This window comes from Silurus aristotelis, assembly GCF_946808225.1.
Source record: "Silurus aristotelis genome assembly, chromosome: 10".
In the NCBI taxonomy this organism is placed as follows: domain Eukaryota; kingdom Metazoa; phylum Chordata; class Actinopteri; order Siluriformes; family Siluridae; genus Silurus; species Silurus aristotelis.
In genome coordinates this window covers 19,059,834-19,077,037 of record NC_139583.1, presented here as the reverse complement: position 1 = coordinate 19,077,037, position 17,204 = coordinate 19,059,834, and the positions used below count along the sequence as shown (strand labels likewise).

Sequence of the window (17,204 nt, the reverse complement as noted above, 5' to 3'; positions counted from 1 at the left end):
TTAATGCTTATTTTCAACCGTGTTGAGCAGAAAAGCATCTGAGAATGCACTTGTTGAACCCTGAGGTCCATGGGCTACAACAGATCACCACATCCACTCCAATCAGCCATGAACAAGAATCTAAAGTGGATGAAGACTTGATGAAACCAGACAGTTCAATATTTAGGGAAAATTACAACACGATTATATAACAACTGCCACAACGTGGCTTTTTTTTTATTTGCCTAATGTGCATGAATGGAGCATAATTTCATAATTTGGACAGAAATTCCCATAACCATATTCCAGAATCTTCAGGAATGTCACCCCAGTTGTGTGTATACATTTATAGCAGCGAGAGGGGATGTTAGGCATTTTATTAACGTATAGTTGTGATGGTCCACATGCATTTGCCCACGTAGTGTACTTTCTCCTTTGTCGTTTTTTTTCCTTTCAGTTGCACTCTCTGGTAATAACAATTTGCAACTGCAAATGCAGGAGGCTTGAAAATGTACCTCTTTCAATCATCTCATTCTAAAGGCAAAGCTGTCCACAATGAAGCAAGCACTGCAGCTCTGTTTCCAAACCTGCATCTACAGCATCATTCAATTTTATGTTGAAAGTTTTATCACAATGGATCCATCAGTAGATAATATATGGAGGTGACTGGCTGCTGCTGTTAGTTACCTAATGTGGAAAGGTTAGGAATGAATGTATACTGCCTTCTCACTCTTTCATCCCTCAGGCTTCTCAACAAACGAATGGCCTATGAACATTTGATTTAATATGTTATGATTCACTTTGCTGTTTTTAACCATCTTTATTTTTATTTTTTTTAAATGGTACATAAAGAGAGTCTCACAGTCAAAATCCTCAACAGAATCTTATATTTATGTAGTAACAGATTGAAAAATGAAGCGGATAGATCTCTGAATGCATTTTAACTTCACCCTTTCTCATGTTAGCATCTTACACTTTGCAGATGGTTAAACTACTGCAGGTGTCCGTGCTAGATAAAATAAAAAAATAACAGGTTTTTTTTTTTTTTTTTTTTTTTTACCAAAACAGGCTGTATTGAGGTTAAATGTTAAATATTTTCATCTTGTACCTTACATTAGCTACTTAATTTTACAATAATCTCATGAAAATAAAGAATGTCTGCTAGCTAGTAAATAGAATCTATGGAAATAAATGGCACCATGGTGTCCACTCAATAAACTATACAGTCATTGATTTAAACCCTGTGCAAAAACAAACAAAAGAAAAAGCAGAATGGCAGAACTAAACCATGGACCGGTCAGTCAAAACCTGGGTGGTGAAATCTCTGTTCTAATCAGCTTCAAGAACTGAGACCCCCAACTGCTTGTTCTAACCATCACTATTTACCTTAAAACCAAAATAACATCTCATTGATGAACCATTCAGCATGGGGAAGACAGCATACACACACTTGAGCAACATCAAGATTCGAACATTTTGAACATCAAATGATGTTTTAATATATAATGAACTCTAACATTTAAAAAACAAAACAAACAAACAAAAAACTTCAATAATATATTTACTCATATCAATTTAGAGGCTTATTAACAGAAAGAATCATTGAAACATGATCATGTTCAAATTTTCATCAATGTTTAAAATGTAAAACAAACAAAAGGGAAAAAAAGGACTGGATGATCTATAGGATACACAGTAAACACCAGGAAGAACTATGCAGTAAAAAGTTATTGCAGTGGATTCATAGAGGCATCATTGATGCAAGTAACACTAGTGAATAAGACATAATAGGAAAGCCGGAACTGGTGGATAAGGCATTATTGTGCATAGTAATAAGTAGGCACACGGGGTATCGTAAGGGGATCGTCCTCAAGCAAGGAGCACCCCCATTGTACTGCACTTGGTTTCATGTCTAAGGCACTTTCCAATCCTCTGCTTGTGTAAACAACAAGCGATTTTTTTAGTGTTCTCCTGTGTCTGAATGTAGTTTAATGTCCATGTCTGAGCTGCAAAGATGAAGGCAACTAGAAGAAAAAAAAGCACTTGAGAAGGTTATCGGGATAAAAAGAAAAATGAGGTGAAGCTCAAGGTCTAAGAATAACAGGAGAGTTAAGGGCAAGGAATAGGCTTCTTAACGAAGGTCACTCTCATCCTCTTGAATGGTTTTCTTTATGCGCAGCAAGATAGTGGTAAGCCACTGATCTAGTCGTGAGATTACATCATATTCCTTCACCTAGAAAGAGAAAGAAGATAAAAGGGGAAGAGCAAGAGATTAGAGTTATGATTTTTCCCTGATCACAATTTTCCATTTGAATTTAAAGAAATATATTTATATTTATATTATATATATATATATATATATATATATATATATATATATATATATATATATATATATATATATATATATATATATAGCGCGTGTTAACGCAAATTAGTTTTAACCACATAACCGCATTTTATTAACCACTAAATATTTGTAATTACTATACATTTGTTTTACTGATGCGCCAAGTCTCAAATCAAGCACCAAAAAAACGCCATGGTGCACACATCCGGCATTTGAAACACTCCGTGTGGAAACATAGCAGAAGTACCGCTTGGTGTCCTGATGATTTACGTAATTTAAAACACCAAAATTACGTTAAAACATTTACAAACATATTTTGTCTTTATCCTCTATGTTCAGTATGGTTTCACTAATAATAAACATACATTTGCATATTTGCCCATGCTGATTAGAGTATTAAAAACTTGAAAAGTATTAATTTAAAGAACATTTAAAACAGATAGTGTGCAATTAGGTTGCGATTAATGTTAACGAGTTAAAGTTAACGAGTTAACTCATGACAATCATGCAATTAAACTTTCTTTCGGCTTCTCCCATTAGGGGTCGCCACAGCGGATCATCCGTATTCATGATCCGCATGTTGATTTGGCACGTTTTACGCCTGGATGCCCTTCCTAACGCTTGTGCAACCCTAATGGCTGGGGTTGGTTCCCTGCGATTAATCACGATTAAATAATTTAATCAATAGCCAGCCCTAATATATATGAATAAATAAATAATTATATATATACATTTATTATATCTATATATTTATTATAAATATTTATTTATTTATTTATTTATTATTTCTCCCTGCAAAGAATGCCCCTGATGACCCCCAAATGCAGTTTATACTGTGAAGGGCTAGGCATTTTCATGTGGGACAATATTAACAGGATGTTTTTAGTAGACTTTTTTTCTACTGATATATATTTATATATATAATATATACACACACACATACACAGTGAGGAAAATAAGTATTTGAACACCCTGCTATTTTGCAAGTTCTCCCACTTAGAAATCATGGAAGGGTCTGAAATTGTCATCGTAGGTGCATGTCCACTGTGAGAGACATAATCTAAAAAAAAAAATCCAGAAATCACAATGTATGATTTTTTAACTATTTATTTGTATGATACAGCTGCAAATAAGTATTTGAACACCTGAGAAAGTCAATGTTAATATTTGGTACAGTAGCCTTTGTTTGCAATTACAGAGGTCAAACGTTTCCTGTAGTTTTTCACCAGGTTTGCACACACTGCAGGAGGGATTTTGGCCCACTCCTCCACACAGATCTTCTCTAGATCAGTCAGGATTCTGGCCTGTCGCTGAGAAACACAGAGTTTGAGCTTCCTCCAAAGATTCTCTATTGGGTTTAGGTCTGGAGACTGGCTAGGCCACGCCAGAACCTTGATATGCTTCTTACAGAGCCACTTCTTGGTTATCCTGGCTGTGTGCTTCGGGTCATTGTCATGTTGGAAGACCCAGCCTCGACCCATCTTCAATGCTCTAACTGAGGGAAGGTGGTTGTTCCCCAAAATCTCGCAATACATGGCCCCGGTCATCCTCTCCTTAATACAGTGCAGTCGCCCTGTCCCATGTGCAGAAAAACACCCCCAAAGCATGATGCTACCACCTCCATGCTTCACATTAGGGATGGTGTTCCTGGGATTGTACTCATCATTCTTCTTCCTCCGAACACGTTTAGTGGAATGTGGTCATCTGACCACATGACTTTCTCCCATGACTCCTCTGGATCATCCAAATGGTCATTGGCAAACTTAAGACGTGCCTGGACATGTGCTGGTTTAAGCAGGGGAACCTTTCGTGCATGCATGATTTCAAACCATGACGTCTTAGTGTATTATCAACAGTAACCTTGGAAACGGTGGTCCCAGCTCTTTTCAGGTCATTGACCAGCTCCTCCCATGTAGTTCTGGGCTGATTTCTCACCTTCCTTAGGATCATTGAGACCCCACGAGGTGAGATCTTGCATGGAGCCCCATTTCGAGGGAGATTGACAGTCATGTTTAGCTTCTTCCATTTTCTAATGATTGCTCCAACAGTGGACCTTTTTTAACCAAGCTGCTTGGCAATTTCCCTGTAGCCCTTTCCAGCCTTGTGGAGGTGTACAATTTTTGTCTCTAGTGTCTTTGGACAGCTCTTTGGTCTTGGCCATGTTAGTAGTTGGATTCTTACTGATTGTATGGGGTGGACAGGTGTCTTTATGCAGCTAACGACCTCAAACAGGTGCATCTAATTTAGGATAATAAATGTAGTGGAGGTGGACATTTTAAAGGCAGACTAACAGGTCTTTGAGGGTCAGAATTCTAGCTGATAGACAGGTGTTCAAATACTTATTTGCAGCTGTATCATACAAATAAATAGTTTAAAAATCATATATTGTGATTTCTGGATTTTTTTTTTAGATTATGTCTCTCACAGTGGACATGCACCTACGATGACAATTTCAGACCCCTCCATTATTTCTAAGTGGGAGAACTTGCAAAATAGCAGGGTGTTCAAATACTTATTTTCCTCACTGTATATACATATATATATAGTACAGACCAAAAGTTTGGATACACCTTCTCATTCAAAGAGTTTTCTTTATTTTCATGACTATGAAAATTGTAGAGTCACACTGAAGGCATCAAGGGCTATTTGACCAAGAAGGAGAGTGATGGGGTGCTGCGCCAGATGACCTGGCCTCCACAGTCACCGGACCTGAACCCAATCGAGATGGTTTAGGGGTGAGCTGGACCGCAGAGTGAAGGCAAAAGGATCAACAAGTGCCAAGCATCTCTCGGGGAACTCCTTCAAGACTGTTGGAAGACCATTTCAGGTGACTACCTCTTGAAGCTCATCAAGAGAATGCCAAGAGTGTGCAAAGCAGTAATCAAAGCAAAAGGTGGCTACTTTGAAGAACCTAGAATATGACATTTTTCAGTTGTTTTACACTTTTTTGTTATGTATATAATTCCACGTGTTAATTCATAGTTTTAATGCCTTCAGTGTGAATCTACAATTTTCATAGTCATGAAAATAAAGAAAACTTTTGGTCTGTATTTTATATATATATATGGTCCCCCGGTTATCGAACGGCTCTGATATCGAACATTCCGGTAATATTTGGGTCCAGTGAACAAACAAAGTTCCAGTTATCGAACGCCACCCACGCTGCCCAACCCAGCGAGAGGGGAAGAAACTACTTCCGCTTCAACCATCGCTGAGTAAGCATCTATCGCAACTTCTGTTTGTGAACAATATTAGTGATATTTAGCAGTCAAGATTACAATTAGTAGTGAACGAGTAAGTACAGTAATCATTTTGTTTCTTACTCTTGTAAAGTTGTTAATTTATACTTTTACCGAGCCAACACAAAATACCCACAGAGATTGGGATAAAGCAAAAAGCAGTCCATAAATAATATCCACGGTGCTTTACGGAGGAAGCCCGATTGCGATGAGCTCAATGTGGGTGGGGCACGCATGAGCGAAGGAACAGGGCATTCCCTGAAGCACCGAGGTATGACAGCCACCGAAGGGGGCGTGGCAGGGGGATTCCTGACAGTATTAATACGGCTAAAAACAGGAAAAAATGGTTAATTATTGGGTATTGGTGGAGTTCGGGAACGGATTAATTGGTTTTCCATTATTTCTTATGGGATAATTAGGTCCGGTTTTTGAACATTTCGGATTTAAGGGACGAATTAAGTTTGATAACCGGGGGACCACTGTGTGTGTATATATATATATATATATATATATATATATATATATATATATATATATATATATATATATATATATATATATATATATATATATATATATATATATATATATATATATATATAAGCACAGGTCTCATTAGAGGACTCTGAGCAATCATCTAGCCATCACTCGTAAAACCATTTCCTTTTTAGGGTTTTCTTGCTGTTGTCTCTCAGGTGCACCACTTTCATTTGCACCAAAACAGGTGAAACTGAATCACTAATGCTTTGTAGTTGGATATATAGATATACTTAAAATTTAATTGGCTTGGTGTTGAAGTTTAGGTGTTTGTTTATCTTTTTAAACAGTGTGAAAATAAAATCATTATATACATATTTAATATCTGAATAGATGCAAATATTTTAATCTTACATTAATTCCAACTAAACAACGTTTGTTCACCTGTTAAAATTCACACTGAACATAAATAAATAGCTATGTTAAGTGTCCATGTCTAGATGCTTATAAAACCAATGAAAAAACAACTAGCAAACATTAGCTCAGCTTATTTTCGAAGTCTTAAATAGTCAGTGTTACAAATTGGACTCTAAATGTAAGGAGGTGTAAAGACCTGTACTTAAAAATTAGGTCTACAAAAGCATACCAATATAAAAACAAAAAAAAATACATTAAAGCAGGAACATTAATGAGATTTACACCATCTGACACAAGAGGATAATGGACTAAATAGGATATGGAATTCTGACCTTCACAGAGTGGAAGCAATCTGAAACTGGTCTGTAACCACATTAGTTGTGACTTTGCCAGCATCCAAGATTGATTAGATTTTATTACAAATTTTGATATGCAGCAGAAAGCACAGGCAGCAAAGATTGACTTATTTCCATCAGCTCTCTCTATCTCAGTTAATTAGCTGTTCTCTGATTTCCCTAACGCCTAAGCATTTATTTTATCCACTCTCATTCATGTGCCATAAAAAAATATTCTCTTCAACATCAAAGTTGCCAAAGATCTATTGAAATGAGTGCATACTTATATCATCTCACTGCATGCTTCTGGTATGAAGTCTTTCTGTTTAATAAAGGCTTTTAATAATGCTTGAGCTGATGGGACACTTAAGAATAATACGCCCTAATCAGCCTACTCATGCAAGGTGCAGAAGATTTTAGAAAAGTCATCAGAAGGCTTACTTACCGAGTCAGTATATGCATCAATGTTCTGTTCCTCGTATGCATCTAAAAGTTTCTGTGTGAGTAACAGGAAGAGTGAGTTACTATCTACAAATAAAATTAATAAAAATAAATTCTACATATATATAACACATGGAGCATGTGGTTCAAATAGTAATCAAGACACAAGCACACCGACTAGATAATCAAAATACACACACTTTGGGTAAATGAATTTTGTTCTCCAGACAATCACAAAGTAATCTAGCTAATCTGACATCTCTCATTTGTTGTCTTTATTTATGGCGATTTAAATGATTTTACGTCAACTCCAGCATATTAATATTAAAGGGTTTAATATTAGAAACCTCACCTTGACCAGTTTGCATTCACGTGAGTCTGAGAAGGCAGGAAACATTTCCTCATACTTCTGCAAAGCCAGCTATTGTAGAAAGGTGCAAAAGAGAAAGAGGAAGAAATTAGGAAGAATTAAATGAAGAGTTATTAAACAAGAAAAATTATATTTTAGGATTATATGTATTACCTTGGCATTAAGCATATCGACGCAGAAGTGGCAGAGCGCTGCCTTAAAGAAATAATCCTTTGCACTGTATTTCAATAGCGTGCTGTCTATTGCTTGTGTTCCAACCTGTAAGTACACAAACACAAACTGAATAATCAAAAGTAGTTTTATAGAGAAAATATGCAGTTTTCGCAAAACCAATATACATCATTTGTACACTTAAAGCGGATATATATATAGGATTTTGCAGAATTTTGGTCCACCCAAGTGCTTTGAGCCTCTTTACTTGCTGCCATTTCTATAGTAATATGAAGCATTGTAAAATCATCAATTATCAAAATGACTATCAGTTACTGAGTATCAGACCAAAGTGCATGAGCTTTAAATTGTTCCAGATTAATATCAGAGTGGGCTGCTGAGTAAGTGTTTTTTTTTTTTATCCATGAAACGCTAAATTCAGTCAACATGAACTAGCATACTAACTCTAACTAAAAGAAATATAGTGTGGTGAATATAACAATACATGGCCAAAAGTATGTCAACACCTAACCATCACACCCTACATGGACTTGTTGGAAACTGTTTTAACAGCTTTAATCTTCTGGAAAGGCTTTTCACACATTTTGGATTGTGTCTGAGAGAATTAGAGCCCATTTAATCCAAAAGTGCATTTGTGAGATCAGGGACTGGTGTCAAACAAAAACACCTGTCTCACAATCAATGTTCCAGCACATCCCAAGATGTTCATTGGGGTTGAATTCAGGGCTCTGTACAGGCTCCGATATAAGTTACAAGTTCCTTAATATAAAATGGATCAAACCATGTCTTAATGGAACTTGTTTTGTGCATAAGCTAATATACTGATTTTAGTATCATGGTCCAACTGACAGACAAACTATATGAACATGTCTAAATAAAATTCATTTATAATTTATTAATTTGGTTGACATCTGAAACAATGTTGCCTAAATATTTATAAACCAGATAAATAACTTTAAATAACTTCACAAGGCAATTTTACTGCTACTGGCAGACAAGTTTGGTTAGTCTCTGATAGTGTTACTATCATTATGTCACATGTTAATGTAGATGTAAATAATATAACACATTAGCTAAATCTATGCATCTGTGCAATCTCTGCTACAGTGCAATACAGAGGCTAGCCTTTACTTCCCATGATGCTTGGGGGACCCTGTTCCATGTACCACCTTTGGTAGGCTATTTTCCCCCCTCAATTGTTCCTGCTTTCTGTTTATGGCCAGTGGAAATTGAGGAGTCAGATTTTTTTTTTTAAGCTGGTAATAGATGTACAAACTGTCTCTAAAAATGCATATCATCCCAGCATACCACACAAAGCAACTCCTTTCTCATAAATACAGAGGAGAGAAATAAAGAATTCTAAGCAGTTAAGAAAGAATAGCAAAGATTTCGAGTTGTAGTTGCTGCCATTGTTCATTATCTCAGATTAAGGTTTGAAAAACTACTGACACACTTCTGCATGTATAAACCAGAGCTTTTAAGTGTTAAATAAGGTGATGCAAAAGGAGTTTCTGACTGTAAAAGTATACGCACCTGCTCATATATCTCAATGGCTTTAGGATACTGCTCCAGCTGAGCTGCATAGGCAGCAACTTTAAGCAGGCACTTGTTAGCTGAGCTGTTGTGAAAAGAGAATTACTGGTAATCACTCTAAATTTAACATCAGCATAATTTTCACTCTTAAAAATAAAATACATTACAAAATCAGTGCCTGAGACTGAATCTTAAATTATGTATATACACACACACACACACACACCGTATTTTCCGAACTATAAGCCGCTACTTTTTTCCCACGTTTTGAACCCCAACGGCTTAAACAATGAAGCGGCTAATTTATGGATTTTTCCTGGGTTTTTCCCAGTTTCACAAACTTCAAGCCAAAAAACTGAGCCCCATAACATTAGACCAATAAAATTGCCGAACAGGTTCAGGTGAACCAATGAAATTCTTTATATTAAATCAGATGCGCTCCCACTGAATCGGGCCGCACCACATCATAAATATGGATGAGGTTCCTCTGATGTTTGATCTGCCGCTCACTCGGACTGTCAACAAGAAATGCGAATCATTCATCACGCTGAAAACAACCGGGCATGAAAAAACGCAATTCGGCGAGCTGCACGGGATCGGGAGAAAAGCTTCACCGATGGTGATTTTTAAACGCACGACGATGCCAAAAGATAAACTTGGAAATTGTTGTGAAAGGAAGGAGGAAGACAGTGAATAATGACTTTCTTGGTAGGCTACTGTTTAGATACAAGCCGTGTAACAGACACTGTCTTTCGTTAAAGCCTGTGTAAAATTCATTAGTTTCAGTGTAGACACCTGCGGCTTATTTATGTTCAATATAAAAATCTTAAAATTCAGTAAAATTCAGTGGGTGCGGCTTATATTTGGGTGCGCTTAATAGTCCGGAAATTACGGTACATACACATATACATATACATACACACACACACACACAGTGATTCACTAATAAAAATCTGCTAACCTTGTGGATTCCTCTCCTTTGTAGTAATCTGCTGCTTGTTCATAGTGAGCAATAGCCTGAAAAAATATAACTTATGTCAGCTGATCCTTCTATACATTGGTGAACACTGTAGTTTACACCTTGTGGACATTGTGTACACAGGAGGGTAATGTGTGCTTTCTTGTACTGATTTAATTACTCGAAATATCTCATAATTTCCAAATTATTAAAAACATTCATTCTCAATGTATACAAATCCTAACAGGATCTTCAGTCTGACAGTTAGTCACTGAGACAGGTGGGCAGTCAGGACTAATTCTGGGCTTCTTTGTGGGCGGTCTGTATATTGCAAGTTTGTGGTCATGTTGAGAAATCCCTTAGAATGTATCAATAGCACAATTCTGTACATCGCTTCTGTGCACACAGGTTTGCATACCATGAAGAGCAGTTCTTATGGATGCATGGCTTCTCATTCGGAAATACCTGCAAACAATTTCTTGTATAATAGAAGAGAATTTTGCCAAACAGATCCGTATGCGAGGAGCGTTCATCACAAAGCTTGCAGTATAAAAATCCACTTTATACAGCCATAAGAAAGATTAATTACAATAACAACATTTAACTACGAAAATAATGTTGTTTAAATAGGCTCAGCTTTCTAATATATCAAAACCACCATAGTTAAAAAAATGTGTGAACATAATTCATACAGACCAGTTTAAAGCTCCCACTGTAGTAGAATGTCTTACCTTATCAATGTCGACTAGTTCTGTTTCGTAGATCTCTGCAATTGTGACATGATGCTTTGCTGCAATTGTGAAACGGCCCTACAATAGAACAAGACATTTTAAATAAAAATGAAATGATCCTGGTTTATGCAACCTGACCCCAAAAATCTTGTGCAAACCAGCAGAATCCAACGGAATGTAATAAATAACGAAACAGAATGCCCTCTGCTGGTTAAATAACTACATGTTAGAAAAATCTAATACATATTTCATACAATGAATCGTATTTATAGCATCTGTCAAGACAATAGTTTTATCCACATGTCCAGTAGAATCTATAAGAAAACTTTAAGATGATTTTCACATCAGACACCTTAAAAAAAAACAACTTTTCTCATCTAATCAGTTTCTCGTATGGCACTGCTAATCTCTAATCAACCAACTAACTCTAAATCTAGTTACAAGACCAGAAACATGAAACCAGATAACTCAGGTTTGCTCTGGTTACGTTCAAACAGAAACAACACAATTGAATGTTCTGCTGCATCAGATTACAGTTAAGTAAAGACTCACCATATCTGTGTAAATCTCGATTGCCCTATTCAGGCAGTTTATGGCCTCTGTAAAGTTGAAAAATGGAAAGCGAGTTACATGTGACCTTTCTGAGAGAACATGAAGAATTTTTCTTTAAAATGCCTTTAGGGACCTTCAAAAAGTACAAAGATATATGTCTATTTCTAAAAACTGTGTTCACACTTGGTCCTAATTTTCAGGCGTGTATCAACTGGACTTATTTTAAAGGTTTGTTTTTCTTCATAACTATGAAAATTAACCTTCTTTAGTCAGTTCTCATTAACAAACAGCATGTGTATTTAATTATTTAGAGTATACACTGGCAGAAATCTTAATTTGGTGTGAGCACAATTTTTGACTGTTTCTAGAATTTAGCCACAGTATACATCTGGCAGGTTATCAGACTGGCATGAATTTGATCAGCTTGGACTCCAGGTTAATAAGAACATGCAGAACAAACCTTGAGGGTCAGCTTTTTTAAAGGCATTGCCTGCATCGATGAAGTTAGTTGCCGCATCGTGTTTGCTTTGCAACTGCAGGTAAAGAAGAGCCGCTTGACAGAAGGCATTTCCTGCAGCTAAAACACCAAAACCGTGTATTAGTGCCACTATAACAATCAGTCCTGATTGTTAACACTGTCCTTCATTTCTATGTTTTTATTTATCAGGGGGTTTATCAGGGGGTAAAGAATGATGAACTTGAAATTGTTTAAAAATGGTCTTAATTCCCTTCCCAGATTGATGGACAGCAACAATCGCTTCTCTGATGTCTTTTCTCTTAATTCCAATGGAAGCAGTAAATGTGTAAGTAGATTTTCACACATTTCAGCCTTATAAAAATAAATAATATAATAAATAATGCACAGTGGAATATATTATATACAATGGTGTAAAAAAGTGTTTTCTGATTTCTTATGTATTTGCATGTTTGTCCCACCTTAATGTTTCAGATCATCAAACTAATTTAAATATTATTAAAAGCTAACCAAGTAAACACACCATGCAGTTTTTAAATAAAGGTTTTTATTATGGAGGGAAAACAATACACCAAAAAATCCAAAACTACATGGCCCTGTGTGAAAAAGTGTTTGCCCCTAAACCTAATAACTGGTTGGGCCGCCCTTAGCAGCAGCAACAACTGCAATCAAGCGTTTGTGATAACTTGCAATGAGTCTGTTACAGCGCTTTGGAGGAATTTTGGTCCATCGTCTATGCAGAATTGTTGTAATTCAGCCACATTGGAGGGTTTTCGAGCATGAACGGCCTTTTTAAGTTAATGCCACACATCTCAATAGGATTCAGGTCAGGACTTTGACTAGGCCACTCCAAAGTCTTCATTTTGTTTTTCTTCAGCCGTTCAGAGGTGAACTTGCTGGTGTGTTTTGGATCAGAACCCAAGTTCACTTAAGCTTGAGGTCATGAACAAATGGCCAGACATTCTCCTTAAGGATTTTTTTGGTAAACAGCAGAGTTCATGGTTTCATTTATCACAGTCTTCCTGGTCCTGAAGCAGTAAAACAGCCCCAGAACATCACACTACCACCACCATATTTTACTTTATTTTTTCACCAGACGTAATAGGACACACACCTTTCAAAAACTTTTGTCTTGTCAGTCCACAGAGTATTTTCCCAAAAGTCTTGTCAAGATGTTTTCTGGCAAAACTGAGACGAGCCTTTATGTTCTTTTTGCTCAGCAGCGGTTTTTGTATTGGAACTCTGCCATGCAGACCACTTTTGCCGTCTCTTTCTTATGGTGGAGTCATGAACACTGACCTTAACTGAGGCAAGTGAGGCCTGCAGTTCTTTGGATGTTGTTATGGGGTCTTTTGTGACCTCTTGGATGAGTCGTCACTGTGCTCTTGGGGTAATTTTGATCGCCGGACACTCCTGGGAAGGTTCTCCACTGTTCCATGTTTTTGATATTTGTGAATAATGGCTCTCGCTGTGGTTCTCTGGAGTCCCAAAGCTTTAGAAATGGCTTTATAACCTTTTCCACACTGATAGATCTCAATTACTTTCTCTCGCATTTGTTTCTGAATTTCTTTGTATCTCGGCATGATGTCTAGCTTTTGAGGATCTTTTGGTCTACTGCACTTTGTCAGGCAGGTCCTATTTAAGAGATTTCTTGATTGTGAACAGGTGTGGCAGGAATCAGGCCTGGGTGTGGAGAGAGAAATTTTACTAAGTTGTGATAAACCACAGTTCTAACAGGGGGGCAAACACTTTTTCACACAGGGCCATGTAGTCTTGTATTTTGTTTTCCCTCAATAATTAAAACCTTCATTTAAAAACTGCATGTTGTGTTCACTTGTGTTATATATTTTACTAATATTTTAATTAAATTGATGATCTGAAACATTAAAGTGTGACAAACATGCAAAAAAATAAAAAATCAGGACCTCTCTCTCTCTCTCTCTCTCTCTCTCTCTATATATATATATATATATATATATATATATATATATATATATATATATATATATACATATATATATACTTTCTTTTATTTAAGACAGTATCCAAACATCAAACATCCTAAATAAACTAAAGAATATGTTATTCAAAGACAAGCAAGTAAACCAGTACCACTCCAGTTCTTTGCCATCTTGAACATGTTGGCTGCTCTCCCATACATATCACATGCTTCCTCCATTTTTGAAGAACCCCTGAGTGAGTAAGCAAAAACAGATCATTTATTTAAAGCTTAGTGCTTTAATAACTAATAACATGGTGGATATTATTTTTCTACATAAGAGAACTAACAAAACTTTTGCCAAATATAAAAATGTTCGGTGTCAAAACAAGGAGATTGTGTGGAAATGCCGTGGATCTTGTGTTAAAACCAGGGTTTCAAACTCAACATGACATTTGATATAAGTTTAGAAATCCAGGGCATTTCCACGTGACGCGTATATTTCCTTGCTTTTTACTGTGACATTCATTTTCTAAGAGATAAATCGAACAATAAACATCCAAAAAAGTAGGCATTTTATATAAATATATTCCTTTTATCAAGTCATGTAAGCTATCACAGTCATTTTAACCATATACAGTAGAGTACAGTGAAACAAAACACAACAACTACACAAAACTAACCAGGGCATGATAAAGTCCACGTGTGAGAAATGTGGGGCAAAAACAAACAAACAGTGGACACAGGAACACTACAGGAGCGATCAGTACAGATGTGTGATAGTGCAAAGTGTACAGTTCATAATAACTACTGTACATAGAAACACTGAATATTTTGGCGACGATTTGCTCAAAACAGCAATTGTGTGCGATCAGTTCATGAATTTGTTTATTTATGTTTCAGTCTTGTGTTAAAGAGTCGAATGGCGTGCGGGGGAAAAAATGGGTTTATGAGGAACTATCTTCAATATAGCTTAGTGAACTGAATGGAGTTTACTACAAAATAAAAGTAAAACGGAATTTATAATAAAATGTGTTTTTACAGCAACACCTTTTCTACCGAGAAAGAGTTTGTTGGAAGATTGTGTCTAAAATGATTCAACACAACACGGTGTCCTCCTGTCCTGCCCATGATTGAGTTACATTTACATTCTGAATCGTACACATCAGGAAAACATTTCATTTTGCGAACCGAACAGTGACTCCTGGTTGTGGATTTACCCGCATTAAACATGACGTGCTTCCGGTTTCAGAGGAGAACCGGATCGCACGATACACGGCCGTTGATGACAGAAATTGCATGTATATTAGAGAAAATGGTTTGAGTTTAACCGTGTGAAATATATGTAGGCATAATAAACACAGCGCAATAGCGATCATTAGGTGTAAAGACTGCTGTGAATATTATGAGTAGTGTGAAAGCGTTAAACAGTAATGTAAGACCTATTGCGGGTTGAATCGCTATTAATTTATCCGCGATCACACGGGTCCTGAGTTTGGCACGTGATTTCCCCTGACCGCTAAAGTGTTAGTGATCGGCTAGAGCTGGCTAACAAACAGCAGACGCGCTACTGACAGACGTGTGTCTACTGACTGCTCACCCGAACAACGAGCCGAAGAAAGACTGCGAGGACTTGACTTTCTTTTCAGCTTCTGCCATTAGAGCCATAGCCTCTTTTTCTTTGCCTGAATTATCCATAATTCCGGTGAACAGGTAACGTTGGCTCAGGAATCAGCAGCCTTCAGCCACATCAACACAAATCGCCGAGATTTCCGAGATGGCCACCGAGGAGGTGTTCCGTCCAAAACAAAAGTCCTCCTTTACCTAAATCCGCGTTCTAAAAGGAAACGTTCTGTTCAGCACGGTAATTTAAAGGCTCTTCGTGAAGCAATACACAGAACGGACAAACACGAAAAAAACGTCTATCATTTAAAACCAACACGTTTCTTCAACCGCTTGTGTCGTGAGTCTGAGTACCCGCATACTTCCGGTCTCAGCATTTTGTCAACTTCCTGTTCATTTCATGTTTACGGATTGATGTCAATGGCGCGCACGCGCAGTGAATGCATTACGACTTACTATCACGTGACTATCGTTTGCCAATTTGAGCAGGAATTCATTAGTCAGTTAAATCTTCCAGTCCTTTCCATCACATGTGCTCTTTGAGTTTTTGTCTAGGAATGAAATAGCTGTCACTCCATGTGAGATTGCTATTGTTATGAACGCCATTTCTAATAAGGTCAAAATGCTTCTTATACTGACCCAGTTAGATCTCAGGTCTCTTAAACTATAGTTCATCCCCAAATGTGAGGCCAAATGTCAAGCAGCCTAAGATTGGGTTTGTTTTCAAACACACAAGCAAATCACCATCTGAATGGTTAAAGCAGTAAAATATAGATTTTAGTGATGACAACATAATTCTTATTTAAGTCATAACACCTTGTTGTTCATGGTTTTTGAGACACATTCATGTTCCATTGTCACTTGAGTTTGCTATTCAAGAGAGTCAAGAAGCATTTATTGTCATTTCAACCATATATAGCTGACTCAGTACACAGCAAAATGAGACAACGTTTCTCCAGAACCCTGATGCTACATTGAACAACATAAAGCTACATAACAGAAAACGCAGAGCTAAGGACTAGTAAGTGTCTTCGCCACATAAAGTGCATCGTGTGCAACCTGATGCAAACAGTGCAAAGACAGACAGTGCAAGGACAACACAAAACAGTGCAAGACAATACAGGACAGTGTAAGACAACACAAGACACAAAATAGCACCACCAGTAAACCTGCTGTATATTACACAGTGTAGTGTGCAGAGAGAACTGAGTACAGGAGTGTACCTTGTAGTTAAACAAAATGTAAAAAAAAGGGTTTGTGCAAAACAGCAATAGCGGCAGTCAAAAAGATGTGCAGCTTGTAAACAGCATGTAAAACAGTTTGTAATAGTTAGGTAATATAGTATGGGTGGTACTGAAGACATGGATGTGTGAAGTGAGTACGAGTGTGTGTTGGGTTCGGGTTGTACAAATCAGTAACACAGTTTAGTCACACAGTTGAGTGTGTGTGTGCGTGAGTTTTAATTCAGTTCTGTGTTGAGGAGCCTGATGGCTTGAGGGAATAAACTGTTACATAGTCTGGATGTGACGGCCCAAATGCTTCGGAACCGATTTCCTGATGGCAGGAGGGTGAAGAGAGTGTGTGTGACGGATGTGTGGGGTTGTCCACAATGCT

General features: G+C 37.1%; 1 protein-coding gene across 1 annotated transcript; it reads right to left on the bottom strand.

The window, feature by feature from the left end:
* Positions 1 to 784: 784 nt before the first annotated feature.
* Positions 785 to 16,000, bottom strand: napab (N-ethylmaleimide-sensitive factor attachment protein, alpha b). The gene is made up of 11 exons (XM_083552725.1): positions 15,568 to 16,000; positions 14,141 to 14,220; positions 12,014 to 12,130; positions 11,554 to 11,600; positions 11,002 to 11,079; positions 10,274 to 10,329; positions 9,313 to 9,397; positions 7,762 to 7,866; positions 7,591 to 7,659; positions 7,243 to 7,293; positions 785 to 2,212 (listed from the first exon to the last, which is right to left on the bottom strand). Exons 1-11 carry the CDS (start codon positions 15,663 to 15,665, stop codon positions 2,111 to 2,113), a joined length of 888 nt encoding a protein of 295 aa, XP_083408851.1. The 5' UTR covers positions 15,666 to 16,000; the 3' UTR covers positions 785 to 2,110.
* Between the last annotated feature and the right edge of the window lie 1,204 nt (positions 16,001 to 17,204).